The 14,641-nt window shown below is 33.9% G+C and overlaps 1 protein-coding gene across 1 annotated transcript in view; it reads left to right on the top strand.

Annotated features, from left to right (window-relative positions):
- Positions 1 to 14,641, top strand: part of LOC115879168 (prominin-2) — a 176,362-nt gene that overhangs the window by 70,349 nt on the left and 91,372 nt on the right. Inside the window, exons 4-5 of the mRNA XM_030895857.1 lie at positions 2,125 to 2,336; positions 10,079 to 10,260. Coding sequence (XP_030751717.1) covers positions 2,125 to 2,336; positions 10,079 to 10,260 — 394 coding nt within the window. The remainder of the gene's footprint in view (positions 1 to 2,124; positions 2,337 to 10,078; positions 10,261 to 14,641) is intronic.

Here is a 14,641-nt window from a genome sequence, read left to right as displayed (position 1 = left end):
TGTAGGCATAATATGGATTAATACAGGGTGACCCATCGCAAACGTTCCGCAAGGCATAACGGCCAGAGTAATTTTTTTTCAGAAAATTCAAAAACACGTCAATTTTGTTTGTGAGGGGGACAACTTTTGCCCCAAAAATGATTGCAAAATATTCAACCCTCTAAGCGGGGGCGTCATCCCCCAACTTTTTTCACATGGGAAGTGGCACCGCAATGAAAAGATCTTTCAATTCTCTATATTTCCCCGCTTCGTTTTTGAAAATCGGTCGAGTCATTGAGAAAATTGAAGGATTGAAATTTGAAAAGTATTCAAACATTTATCAGAGTAAATGATAAGGATAAATTCCTTCGACCAATTTGCTGTTTTTTCTTATTATTTCTAGATGTTTACGCATTTTTTCACTTGCCACAAGGTTGAACGATCAGGTGGGGTAGTTGCTAGATAGCTGTTCTGTGACTTGTACGTAGAAGTTCTTCTCAATATCGTTAAACTTTTTAACAATCGTGGTGTACTCACTTGCAGAAAAAGTGGAAATAATCGAACTTTATTTTAAAAATAATGAATGTATCGGGTTGCGCACATATTCATTGAACGCTATCCTGACAAACACCTCTATGGCAAAATTGTTCGCGAGTTAGTAGCAAAATTTCGCGAAACTTGTTCCGTTATGAACAAAAAGAGGCAGAGGGAAAATCCTGTAGTAAATGAAGCTATGGAGGTATTCATATTGGGCCAAGTTGCCATGGATAGTACACTAAGTACAAGAAAATTAGCCAATGAGACCGGCGTGAATCGTACAAGTGCCCAAAAATATTTAAAAAAAAAACAGAAGTTGCACCCGTACAAAATTCAGTTGGTACAAGAACTCAACGATGACAATTTTGATCGTCGCTTGCAATTTTGTGAAACTATAAGTGAACGAGTGGCAAATGATCATAATTTCCTATTTAATGTGTGTTTTTCGGATGTGTGTACTTTCTTTTTGAACGGTGTAGTTAATCGGCACAACTGTCGGTACTGGACTGAGGACAACACCAGGGTTTTTCACGAGGTGCACACACAAAACCCTCAGAAATTGAACGTGCGGGCTAGTATTTTTGGAAATTCTATTGTGGGTCAGTTTAACGATATTGAGAAGAACTTCAACGCACAAGTCACAGAACAGCTATCTAACAAATACCGCACCTGATCGTTCAACCTTGTGGCAAGTGAAAAAATGCGTAAACATCTAGAAATACTAAGAAAAAACAGCAAATCTGTCGAAGGAATTTATCCTTATCATTTACTCTGATAAGTGTTTAAATAAACTTTTTAAATTTCAATCCTTCATATTTTTTCAATTGATTCGACCGATTTTCAAAAACCAAGCGGGGAAATATAGAGAATAGAAAGCTCTTTTCATTGCAGTGTCACTTGATCCCCCTTCCCATTTGAAAAAAAGTTAGGGGATAACACCCCCGCTTAGAGGGTGGAAGATTTTGCATTCATTTTTGCGGCAAAAGTTGTCCCCCTCACAAACAAAATTGACGTGTTTTTGGATTTTTTTTAAAAAAAAGTACCCTGGCCGTTATGCCTTGCGGAACGTTTTCGATGGGCCACCCTGTATATGTTTTGGGTAAGTGGCCAGTTAATTTTATTTTGATATATTTTTAAAAAAACTGCTTCTCCTATAGTGCCTGAAGAAGCGACAATAAAGTCGCGAAACGTCGCAAAAACATTGTTTTCTTTCGAGCCTTCCCAAACACCCACGATTTTTTTTCCTTTCTGCGTAATAGCAAAAGCTATTTTAAAGAACCAACTTTCTTAAAATTTTCGTTTTCCCGACGGTACTAGCTCTTGTACTGTTATATTTTTATTAAGGTTAGATTAAATTTATCAAAAAAGTGTCAAAACGTCCGTTATCGTACGATCTTTCTCCGTTGACGGGCTGGAGTAAAAAAATTTCGGATGACCAATCACCATCGTATTAACGAATAACGGACGCATGAGAATCAAGCTTTTGAAAAAAAAACTTAAAATAAAATGACTTATGTCATATTGAAATAATTACGGAAGTTTTCAGTGAGTTTGCAGCTCCTGTGTCTGAGATATAGTAACTTTCACTTCTTTCCTCTCTTCTCTCAGGTGCTGCAACTGGAAGTAGCCCTCCTCGTCTGGATAGCGTTCTGGGCAGCGCTAGTCCTCGCTCTCCCCGTGGGGGTGGCGGTGTCTTTATGCGCCCCCTCCAAGGGGCGACGTTTTAGCAACGACCTGTCAGAGGGCTCCCAAGCGGGCAAACGTAGCTGGACGGAGAAAAGTTTCGTGTGTTTGCTGCACGTTCTTCTGCTAATCGTACTGTAAGGAGTATTGTAGTTTTAACTAGAAAAATATTTAAGAAGTTAGTGTATAGCAAGAAATGTAAATTTTGTAGTTTCGTTTTTGCTAACAGTCAAGATAAACACGAAACGTAGTCATTTTTTTATAGAATTCTAAAATGAAATATTTAATAATAGAAAAATCTAGAGTGTGTACGTCTCCAGATTGTTTTTACAAGAGAATTATTTTATTTAGTTATTAACTTTTTTTAGAAAAATGCATTCAACATTTATTTATAAGGTTTTTGGTTGTTCAAAAATGGCTAATCCCGTTTATAATTTTCTAAATTTCCATACAGTTAAAAAATATATGAAAATATGGTTGAATTTTATAGTTGAACTACTATATATTGTGTGCTAAGTCGGGTACAGACGTACCTTCTTTTTCTCGAAGGTATTAGCGGCACTTTTGACCACCCTGTAACTTAGTTATGGATAAAGCAAGAATATTAATTTTCATTACACATGAAGACATACTCTAGCTGGCTAGGTTACCAAAATATCTAGTAATTACACCTCATAATTTATGAATTATCCCTTGTCAAATTTCTTTAATTTCGACATTGACTCACTAACAGATCATCAAAATTCTAAGGTACTTCTAAATGTGTCACTAACTTCAAATTTCGAATTTTAGGTAAATTTAAACTAATAATGAAAGGAAAAAATTAAAAATCTTGAAATATCCTTATGGATCAAAAGTTAACTGTTTGGCCGCTACCGGTAACCGACTTTCCAGCGATGATAATAGGAAGACCGGTGATAGGATTGTTTTAAAAATTTGAATTTTCATATGTATATTACACCTGCTCCATATCTCTGTCCATATATCTAAAATATTATCAGTGTTACAGTGTTGCCGGATCATTAGAAAAGTGATAGCATCTTTGTTATTTTAAATAGAACACCTAGTATATTATTACATTTTTGGAAACTACTCTCATATCTCAACATTTTTTTATTATACTATCCTATATATAAAATGAATAAAATTGATGACATGATTTTGAGTACATGATTCTGAATAAGCAATGGTAAAATCATGAATTGAACATTTTTAAGGTTGATATTTGGGTTATAACGAAAGTCGGAAACACAAGTCGTTAGAAAACTAGAATTAATCGATTAGATATTATGTGACTTTAAGCGATAATTCAAAGTTTATGAATTATTGCTAGTCAAACTTCTTTAATATTATTTTGAATGATATATTACCCGACAAAAAAAATAGAAGGATAATCTACAAAAAGAAATGAAATGACATCAAAAAAAATAGAATTTAAAAAAATGCCAAGTTTCGCATTATAATTCTTCCACTATAAAAAGTTTGTGACGATTTTTCTGTCGTTACCCAAATAGAATGAAAAAAGAATCCGTTGCTCAGGGTTAGAGGAAAGCTGGGTTCGTAGGTAAGGCTTCTGACTCACAGTGACTTTCTAATGTTGATAAATATTAAAATAAAAAAATGATAATATATAGGCTGCAGAGATTTTAATATTGATGTCAAGAATAGGTATGGTCAAAGACAGTGAAAAGGGCGCCAAGTTTATGAGAGTGGTAAAGTAAGAAACCAAAAAGAAAAATACGATATCACAACTTAGCTAAAATAAAGTAATCAACAGCATTAAGGGTCTATTATGTTTATCAGGAATAAAAGTCAGAAATAACTATCCTACATTAAACATTTATTGAAAACGAATCATCAATTAGTCACAGTGATCCCAATAAAACCGCAAGTTATTTTAAATAGATTTGAATTTAGTAACTGTATTCTTTGAACTAAGTAAGCTACTTAATATAAAAACAGGTGAAATTTATGTATGTCTCAATACGATGATGTTTCGAAACATGTCGTGTACAAAAACCTTTAAAATGAATACGTGTTAATAATTTTCATATAAAATATCATAGCTAAGTAAGAGTGTACTGTACGAATCAAATTATAACTTATAACGTTAAATAAAAAATAATTTTGACTACAATATGTGGGATGTTAATGATAATTTACCAGGTTATTAAAACTGTTGTCTCAAAAATTATAAAATAAAAGCGTACCTTGTGTATCAAACTTAAGAGAGAGAGAGAGAGAGAGACTTATCTGTATATAGTTTCTTATGATGTAAACAGGTAGGTAGGTATTCTCCAGACTAACAGAAGTGGATGCAGATGACTATGGCAGGAGAAGTCTTCGATATCAGCCAAAAGAACGATTGTAATATCAGGAACACTGTCTTAAGATCTGCATAGGTCCATACAAAATGAAAGTGGGTGAAACATACAATAATCACTGCATTATTACTGCATACCATGTGGTAATTACTGAGTACCATGTGGTAGTTACTCTATAAATAAAAAATAGTTCTCAGGACAGATACTCAATAAAAAAAACAACTTACGGTCTGAAAATCAGCTTTACATAAATATATTCAAACCATATGTCGATCCAAACCAGTAATTAAATACTCAAATAAACGAAATAAAAAACGGAAATAACTGAAATAGAATTTAGTTAGATAGGGCTATATAAAATGGCGGATTACGGTGATCATTCCAAGAAGAAACCAAACAAATACGATCTATACTCTGGATTGCATACTTTACAAGGTTTTCAAATTCTCAAATCGGATACCCATGCAATGGAAATCGAAAAGTGGATTCAGAGTGCTTTTCACTGGAAAATTTGTCGGACGCCGAAACACGCGTCTTCTTCAGATCCAAATTCCCAGAAAGAAAGAAAAAAGTGATATCATATGATCGAAATCATTAGAACAGAAAATCGCAATCCACAGCGAAGTGAGATTTGGACAAGTGAAATGCAATTAAGGAAGTTTGGCATATAGCTAATAGATGGCGCTAATAAACAAGACAAGTGAACTGTAATAAATGAAGTTTGACATCTAGCGGATAGATGCGCTAATAAAAACTAAATATCGAGACAAGTGAGCTGTAACAAATGGACTTTGGTATCTTTGGCATCTAGCAAATAGATGGCGCCAATACTAAGAAATTTAAATAAAAATAGATTTTTAAATTCAATTTTATTAAAGGAAATAAAAAATGCTACAAGTTGTGAGATCTCATGTCAGTTTATTTCATTTAGTCTCTCCTTAAGCACCTATTCAACAATTTTGTTAAAAATTGTTAGTATCAATATTAGTCATATTTATTTCTGTAATAATTATAATTACTTGGCAATTGCACGATATGATATTCTATTCGAACTAAAAAACTTTATTTTTAAGGGCACTGTTTACATTTACTTAGTAATCGAGATGGTAGATTATTCTTTTAAAATTATGGTGTTGTGTAATTACAATTATAATTATTAATAAAGGTGTCTAATATTGATACTAACAATTTATAACAAAATTATTTAGTAGGTGCTTAAAGAGATACTAAATAAAATAAACTTGATTTTACTTGAGATTAGTGGAAGAACTGTGTTGCGAGACTTGGCATTTTTTACATTCTATATTTTTAATGGGATTATAAACTTACTTTATTGTCATTATGATGCTTGGACAACTCAACTGAACTCAACTGAACAGCGTAACGTCTTCATTCATTCTTTTTTGCCCTCTCTTATGATTTACTTTTTAATCATCCTACATAATGATATTTACAACAATAATAATTAAACAAATTCCAGATCTTAGTCTGACGTCAACTTGTTTTAGTTTAATTTTTATTGTGCAAATAATTTGTTTATAGAAATATATTTTATTTAATATATTGGATGATTTATTTTAATTCTTGCTCTTGACATTATGATTAACGTCAGTTTATACAGGGTGGCCCATCGAAAACCTTCCGCAAGGCATAACAGCCAGGGTATTTTTTTTTCGAAAAATCCAAAATCACGTCAATTTTGTTTGTGAGGGGGGAAACTTTTACCCCAAAAATGATTGCAAAATCTTCAACCCTCTAAGCGGGGGTGTCATCCCCCAATTTTTTTCAAATGGGAAGGGGGGTCAAGTGGCGTCGCAATGAAAAGGGCTATTATCCTATACAGGGTGAGTTTCCTACGATGTTCTCTATGGGTATCTTGGAAACTACTGGAGATAGAGAGTCGGTTAAATAGGGAAAGAATTGAAATTTTGTGGGGTCATAAATATGCGCCTTTCAGATTTATGAAAAACTTCATGGCTTACTTGAAATTTTGAAAAAAAACAAATTTCGGCTATTTTAAAAATTGTCCCTAATAAGCTATTTTAGACAAAAAGTTTTCAGATAAAAGTTGTAGATAACCACATCCCTAATGAGATCGTGTCCTCTGTTTTTTTCTAAAGCTTGTCATTTTTGACATATCACACAAACATATGTTTTTTTAAATGGAAACCATAGTTGGCCATGACTTCATAAAAAGCGGCATTTTTTAAGTTTTTAGCGGTATAAGCTATAATATGTTTTCTTCGAAAAATTACTGAGTTATAGCCAATTCTTATCATTTTTAAACAATTTCACTTAGTTAGCCATGGAAACAAGTTCAATCGCCGTAACTCTCAGAAATGTGAAGCTGTCACATTCAAACTTTGTAAATTAAAATAAACAAAAATTGTAAATATGAATTTCTCAAATGAAGAAAAGCGTGTAGATACTCGCACATCAATAGAGTGTTTCCAAAATGACCTTGATTATGCCCCCCCCCCCACCCCGCATAATGAAAGAAATGTTTAAAATTATTGATATCATAGTAATATAAACTCAGGGATTGGAAGAGGTGGACTAATTGCATGGGCCTCCTCGATCACCTGACCTATCCATTTTAGATTTTTTTATGCGGTATGGTTAAAAATAAGGTTTACAACAGAACTTATGAATTAAGGGAGGCACACGAAGTGGCGGTACGAGAGAAGTTTAATTAAATCAACCGGTCCTTTTGTGAGAATAGGTAATAATTCAGTTTTAAAAAGATGTAACTCAAAACAATGGAATTTTTGAACATTTTCTAAAATAACTTAAAGTGTATGCAGTGACTCGACTGCAGCGATATTATTTTTTTAAGTTTTAGTTTGTGTAATGTAAATTCTAAAGAACCGTTTAGTAATATATTCTGACTTTTTATAAGTTATAAATCACAAAAGAATAAGAATGCCATGCAATCTAAGTGAAATTAGTCAAGAGAAATAAGAATTGGCTGAATAAGAATATACTGTACCAGCTCAAACCTTCTCTCAAACGGAATGTATCATACTAACAACGTCAGACAAGGAATTACAGACTAGAGCAACAGAGGCTGAAAAAGGTTAACCGAGCCTAAACACCTCAACAAAATTCACCCTAGCTCAACCCTAACTAAAACCCTAACTAAATTTAACTTTTCTAACAAGTCTTGAAAATCGTTCTCTAAAAAACATAACATTCACCGGTCAACGTATCCTCGAAAATGTATGGTCAAGAAAAGTTGAACCAATAATCTTAAGGTGCGTATTCATTATCCGAACGAACGAACGAACGAATGAAAGTGCGGTATATTTAGACGGGGACCGAACGCATGCGGCCGTTCGTTCGTTCGCTCGGCCATCCGTTTCGAGTCGGTACATCAAAGGCGTTCGGTATCGTACGGTCCTCGTCCATACCACTAGCGAACATTCGTTCGTTCGTTCGTTCGTTCGTTCAAAAATGACACTTTTTATAAAGTCATGGCCAACTATGGTTTCCGTTTAAAAAAACATATGTTTGTGTCAAATGTCAAAAATGACAGGCTCTAGAAAAAAACGGAGAACACAATCTCATTAAGGATGTGATTATCTACAACTTTTATCTGAAAACTTTTTGTCTAAAATAGCTTATAATGGAATTAGGGACAATTTTTAAAATAGCCGAAATTTGTTTTTTTTTCTAAATATCTAGTAAGCCATGAACTTTTTCAAAAATCTGAAAGGCGCATATTTATGACTCCACAAAACTGCAATTCTTTCCCCATTTAACCGACGGTCTATCTCCAGTAGTTTCCGAGATACCGATAGAGAACATCGTACGAAACTCACCCTGTATATTTATTCTCTATATTTCCCCCCTTCGTTTTCAAAAATCGGTCGAGTCATTTTGAAAATATGAAAGACTGAAATTTGAAAAGTCCTTTTTTTGCAAAAAACGCATAAATTGAATTAATTAAAAAAACTTATCTTATTAATGAAGAAAAGGCTGAAAATGTTGCCCGTCAACCTCCATACAGTAATACAAATTATTTTCAACCCGTTCTAGAATATTCTGAAGAACTTGCGGGGTCACTTAGCAACAAACATCAATAATTCGTCTTCGCAGGTCTTCTAATGAGGCGGGTGGAGTGCTATACACTTTACTTTTTATGTGTCCCCATAGAAAAAAGTTTAAAGGAGTCAATTCGGGTGACCGGGAAGGCCACTCAATTGCACCCCTTCGTCCTATCCACCGAACGGGAAAGTTATTGTTTAAATAATTAATTACGTACATTTTGAGAGTAATGTGGAGGTGCACCGTCTTGTTGACATATTAGTTCCGCTTCAACGTATCCAGGATTGTTCTCTATGATGTCAGTTAGGGCTGGGTCGATGGTATTTTCCAATAAATCCAAGTACATATCACCTGTTAGATTTCCAGGAAGAAAAAAAGGACTCACAATATAATTTCTAAAAATACCAGCCCACACGTTTAATTTCTTAGGGTTTTGTGTGTGCACCTCGTGAAAAACCCTGGGGTTGTCCTCAGCCCAGTACCGACAGTTGTGCCGATTAACTACACCTTTCAAAAAGAAAGTACACTCTACCTAACCCGATCGTTCATCCTTGTGACAAGTGAAAAAATGCGTAAACATCTAGAAATAATAAGAAAAAACAGAAAATTGGTCGTAGGAATTTATCCTTATCATTTACTCTGATAAATGTTTAAATAAACTTTTCAAATTTCAATTTTTCATATTTTCTCAATGGCTCGACCGATTTTCAAAAACGAAACGGGAAAGTATAGAGAATAGAAAGCCCTCTTCAATGCGGTACCACTTGACCCCCCTTCCCATTTGAAAAAATATGGGGGATGACACCCCCGCTTAGAGGGCTGAAGATTTTGCAATCATTTTTGGGGCAAAAATTGTCCCCCTCACAAACAAAATTGACGTGTTTTTGAATTTTATGAAAAAAAAATTACCCTGGCCGTTATGCCTTGCGGAACTTTTTCTATGGGCCACCCTGTATATACATAATGTTTTTTTTTACTTTTTCTCTAAAACGGTATGGAAATTTGGAAAAATATAAACGGGATTAAAACCATTTTAGAACAATCAATTATTTTATGAAGAATGCATTTTTCCCAAAATATCAATAATAAAAAAAAATCTTGTAAAGACAATCCAGGGAAGGCCGTATACATTGTGAGTAATTCTAAACTGGTAATTATAAAGTAAAGGTTTTAATTACCTTTAATTGAAACCATTAATTTAATCGACTAATTTATTCTTACAATAAAAAAACAATTCAGTTTCTGAAAGCAAAACAATCTCAAGTAGTACATCAAAGCAACACATCAGTGTTCTAAACACCACCAGCAATGTAGGACATATTCTGGAAATGTCCAAACATTCTTTCTATTTCAATTTACATGCCTATGCTTCCATACTCCCGTAAGCCATTTTAACCGTTTTACACGCACCGATAAATTATATCGGCATTGTAGTGCGACAGATATAAAGCGACAGAGCGGTGGCGGTATAACGGCCGGAGGCTTGACCAATGCCCGGTGTGTTGCAGGTTTCCTGCCGGCCTGATCCTGGCCGCCAACGAACAGATAGCCCGATCGATAAGCGCCGTGCCGATCCAGACGATTTACGACGATTTGGCCGTTTTCGTAAGAAATGCCCACATGCAAATGGCCTTCGTTAGCACGTCGTCGGCGGATATCGCCTTCGAAACCATCAGGAAGGATTTGGAAGGTAGGTTTTGTTGTAACAATTAAAACTAAAAGAGTTTTGGACTTCCATTGCCTATATTTATTTTGCTTAGACAACGTTTCGGTCAGAAGTATCACTGACCGTTAGAGGAAAGTCGCCTAATATGAGGTACTTTTTTTGAAAACACTGTATATAAAAAACGTAATAACTTTTGGACACATTTTATGCATTTAGTAAGAAGAAACAGGTTAAAAAGAAATAGAGAAAAGAAATATGCAGCATTAAAAAAAAGATTCCCTACCCCATATTAGGGGAATAGGGTATCCTAATATGAGGTACACTAGGTTCGTAATATGGGGTACAATTTATAATGTAAAATTTCAAAAAAACTTGAATTATTTTGGGTTGTTTTGGATTAAAACTATTTATTTATAAAACTGACATATAAAAACTACACCTAACAAAAAGTTATTTTTTTTATAATGAGTCAAAAAACTTACTTATCTAGGAGTAACATAAAATACATCTGTTAAAAAACTACATCTAACAAAAATGTATTTTTTCTTATTATACATCAAAAAATATTATTTGCTTTGCATAAGCTATATGCCAATCTTCACACGTCTTTTTGTGTAATTCCAAAAAATCTTCTTTCCATTTCTAAACAGTGACCGGCGAGCATTGACTCCATTTCCTCCGAAAAGACTATTTTTCGTCCTAAATGAGAATTTACAATGTCTTCAGGACTCCCTTCCATCTTAACGTACCTTTCTGAGGTCGTTTGAGGTACATTGTGAGTCCGAGCACTCTTCATGTAGCCCATAACTCCTTGCCGAACAGCTAAAATTGCGGAAATAATTTCTTCCTTATTCCACGCTTTCCGTTTTTTAGGCATCTGAAAGAAAAAATTTTGGTATTACACAAAATAGGAAATAATCTCCTAATATGGGATACCCCAAATTAGGAATTGGCAGGTACCCCATATTAGGAATAAACTAGAATTTTGGGAGGGCGGCTTTTTTTCAAAAAGTGTGTTTGTATTTTAAAAACCTAACTATTTTCATCAAAGACATTATAAAGATAGACCGAACATCTCATTCATAAATACTCGTTGGAAGTGTATCAAACATTCCAATGTGTCAAACAAGGACAGAAGAGACAGAGAAGTCTAAAATTTCCGACCCCGGCAACTAGGCGCATTTGGATTGTTCTAATGGCCAGTGGCGTATAGTTTTTTGGAACGAATTTAATTAGTAAAGTAAAAGTAAAGTAATTAGTAAAATTTTTACTCCATATTAATATACTACATTAACACTTTTTCGCGTCAGATGAGTTTTGTTATAAGGTCTAATATAATAATATAATTAATATCCCATATATACTTATGTTGAAACGTTAGTAGGTAGTTTTCGAAAATCGCTACAACGTAGATTTTCAATTTAAACTTTCAGTTACTTCTATATAAACTTTCAGTTACTTTTGAATATTTACAGGGTGACTCAAGTTTCTGAAACAGTTCTATATTAGGTTTGTCGTTGGTGACTTTTCTTTCAATTTTTTTTCAGAATATGGAGGCAATGGTAAAGCACATTTTAGACATTATTGTAAACATAGGTGGCCGGAACATATTTTCAAACTACAGTTGGAGATTTGCCATTAAATTTCCATTCCAGAAATACCTAGGGTTGCCACCTGTGCTTTTTTGAAAAGGGCAGTCCTTTTTTGGAATAACTTGTCCTTTTGACTTTTTTTGACTTAAAAAGTCATTTTTATTTACGTATTTTCCCTGAGAAAATTACCTACAGCAAACAGAAATATTCTTTTCGTCCAAATTTAATTAGAGATGTTATAAAACTTATAAATAAATTTCTCTTGTTTAGAATAGGCAACATTATTTAGAACTTTCCGTTTAATCTCAAATGATAGTTTAGGTTTTAGTTTTACCTTTTTTGATCTTAAAAAGAACTTTTCAAAATTAGTAATTAATAACGATTTAGTTAGTTCGCAATCGATAGCTTCCTGTGAAGTACTGTGTAATAGTTGTTTAATCTTGTATTATTAGTAACTTTTCCTATACCTAAAATCAATATTTAATGAAAAAATTGTGCTTTTTTGAAAATATAAGACAAGATTTGACTTTCGGTCTTCTTCTTGTATTATGATGGCTCTGATACGAGGCAATTACCTTTTAGTCACTCAATAGAAGGCATTTATCATTAAAAGTATGAAATCTTCATCAGACAATCAAATTTTAGTTAAATGTCTCAATCTTCACGAACTGTATTAAGCATATGTATTGTATGTAATGTATGTATGTTGTATGTTGCTGTATGTTGACAAAAAATATTTTGAAAATGTGCGTTACAATGGCCCCCATCTTATGTATAAAATTGAAATAAAAATCACAAATCAAAAACGTAATAGGTAAAAAGCTTTTTTGGAGGCCTGGGTCACTCTGTATATAGGTATGTATAAAACTAGTAGCCTAAAAATTATTTACAGTTCGTCCCATTCTAAAAAAAGGTAAACACACCGTACAAATAACTCTAGGAAGAGGTATTTGTACGGTGGTAGAAAATTGTCTAAACAAGGCCGAAGAGGCAGATATAATAAAGCAGTAAAATGTAAAAAAGGTCGGGTAAACACCTTTGTTTATTTGTTAAGCAAAATTCCTTTAGAATATCGTATATAATGACCAAAATATAATGCAATTTTAAGAGAAAAAATGTCACTTTCTCGCTTATAATAAAGTTTCAAATGCAACGTTTATATTCAAATTTGTTATGATCTGCAACAGTTAGGTAGTAATTGAGACGAATTATAATTCAATTACCGGCTACTACGTTCTTGTTTTAATAGATCAAAATTCAACAAATATAATTAGAAATTATTTTGATTGTAAGGGGCTCCCTTGTGGAACGCCTATGTACAATTACGGTGGAAATTTGTACCTACCTGTGAGAAGACAAATTCGGGTAATTTGAGCTTATTTTTCCACACACTTGACACTGTCGTACCATATTGAAAATTCGCAGATTCAAAAGTACGTTAAACAAAAACAAAAACTACTGAAAAACACTGAAAAGTTCACTTCGAACTTGATTCCGACTTCAAACACACCGTAAGCTAAACGTAGTACACTATAACGGACCAAGGGCCGTCGCGAGGGGTGGTGGGACGGACGGCTCATTTTCATTCTCGAAGACTAGCAGCGACGTTGCCAATAGTTCTAGACGTTTCAGCACATTAAACAGTAAACATGTCCTTTAATAGTAACGCATATATCCTAGGGTTAATAACATATTATTACGCATGCTTCTTTAAAAATAAACTATTAATTTAATTAAGAAATTGAGATTTATTGATATCCGGTGAAGGTTTTAAAGTCACTTTTTCTGCAAATCAAACTAAGTAGATAGGCGCAAATTTGAGATGTGGCAATGTCGCCTTCTCTATCTCAGTTGGTTTTTACAGTACGTAGTCAATCTCCGATTGTTTGATCGGGTTAAAATGCACAATGTGATATCTGTTCTTCCTAAATCTATGATTTTCATAAACTACGATAAATTTTCTATAGAATAGTATTATCAAAACTTTAAAAACTAACCTTTAAGTCTCCTTAAACACCCAAAATGCAGCACGGCCAAAAAACTTTGCTTACTACACAAAACTGTTATAACCTCAAACGTCAAAACAGAGCACAAGTTTGGGCCAAAAAGAGAATGGTCACCTCCTGGCATGTCGGCGGTTAGTAAACAATGCATACAATAAATGTCGCACTCGTTTGGCACTTCCGCAAAAGCGACCTACCCCATATTAGGCGACTTTCCTCTATCAAGTGTGAACTAACCTAAATCCTAAAACTACTGAGCTTATATACTAGAGCCGAACATTCACCCATGAATTTATTGGGTGCAGTCAACTATGAGGTTTTCCACTAAGAACTACTGCATTGGAGAGTTTTATGATTGGTTGCCATATTATTGAAATTACCATTTCCATACTTGGATTGCTAAAGTACGAATACGACCTCTTTAAATTTGCGCTTTTTCCAATTTGGTTCTTTGTAGACAACCTGGGCTTCCGACCATTTTGTGTTGTGGTGCTTGGACCACACATGATCCGCAATGCCAGGTTTCATTGTTTCACCTCTTAGCGTATGTTTTTATGGTCATCAAGACTTACATGGAGAGGACGTTTTGTCTCTCCATTATACGACCCATCTCACTCGCAAGGTACCTGGTAGATGCACTCTTTCTCTTGGTTTGATGATTCATGTTTTGTTTTTTTAGGATACTTCTAAAAGTAGTCCCAGACTTAAAAACAGTTTTAATTTTATATTAATTAGCTATTCGCCTGATCTTTTCCGATCTTCCTTTCATATATGGAATCGTCAAGAGAAAGAGAGAGAGAGAGAGAGAGA

The sequence above is a fragment of the Sitophilus oryzae genome, unplaced genomic scaffold, assembly GCF_002938485.1.
Source record: "Sitophilus oryzae breed Bouriz unplaced genomic scaffold, Soryzae_2.0 scaffold_1576_pilon_pilon, whole genome shotgun sequence".
NCBI classification, from domain to species: Eukaryota; Metazoa; Arthropoda; class Insecta; order Coleoptera; family Curculionidae; genus Sitophilus; species Sitophilus oryzae.
This window is presented reverse-complemented; position numbering and strand designations above follow the sequence as displayed.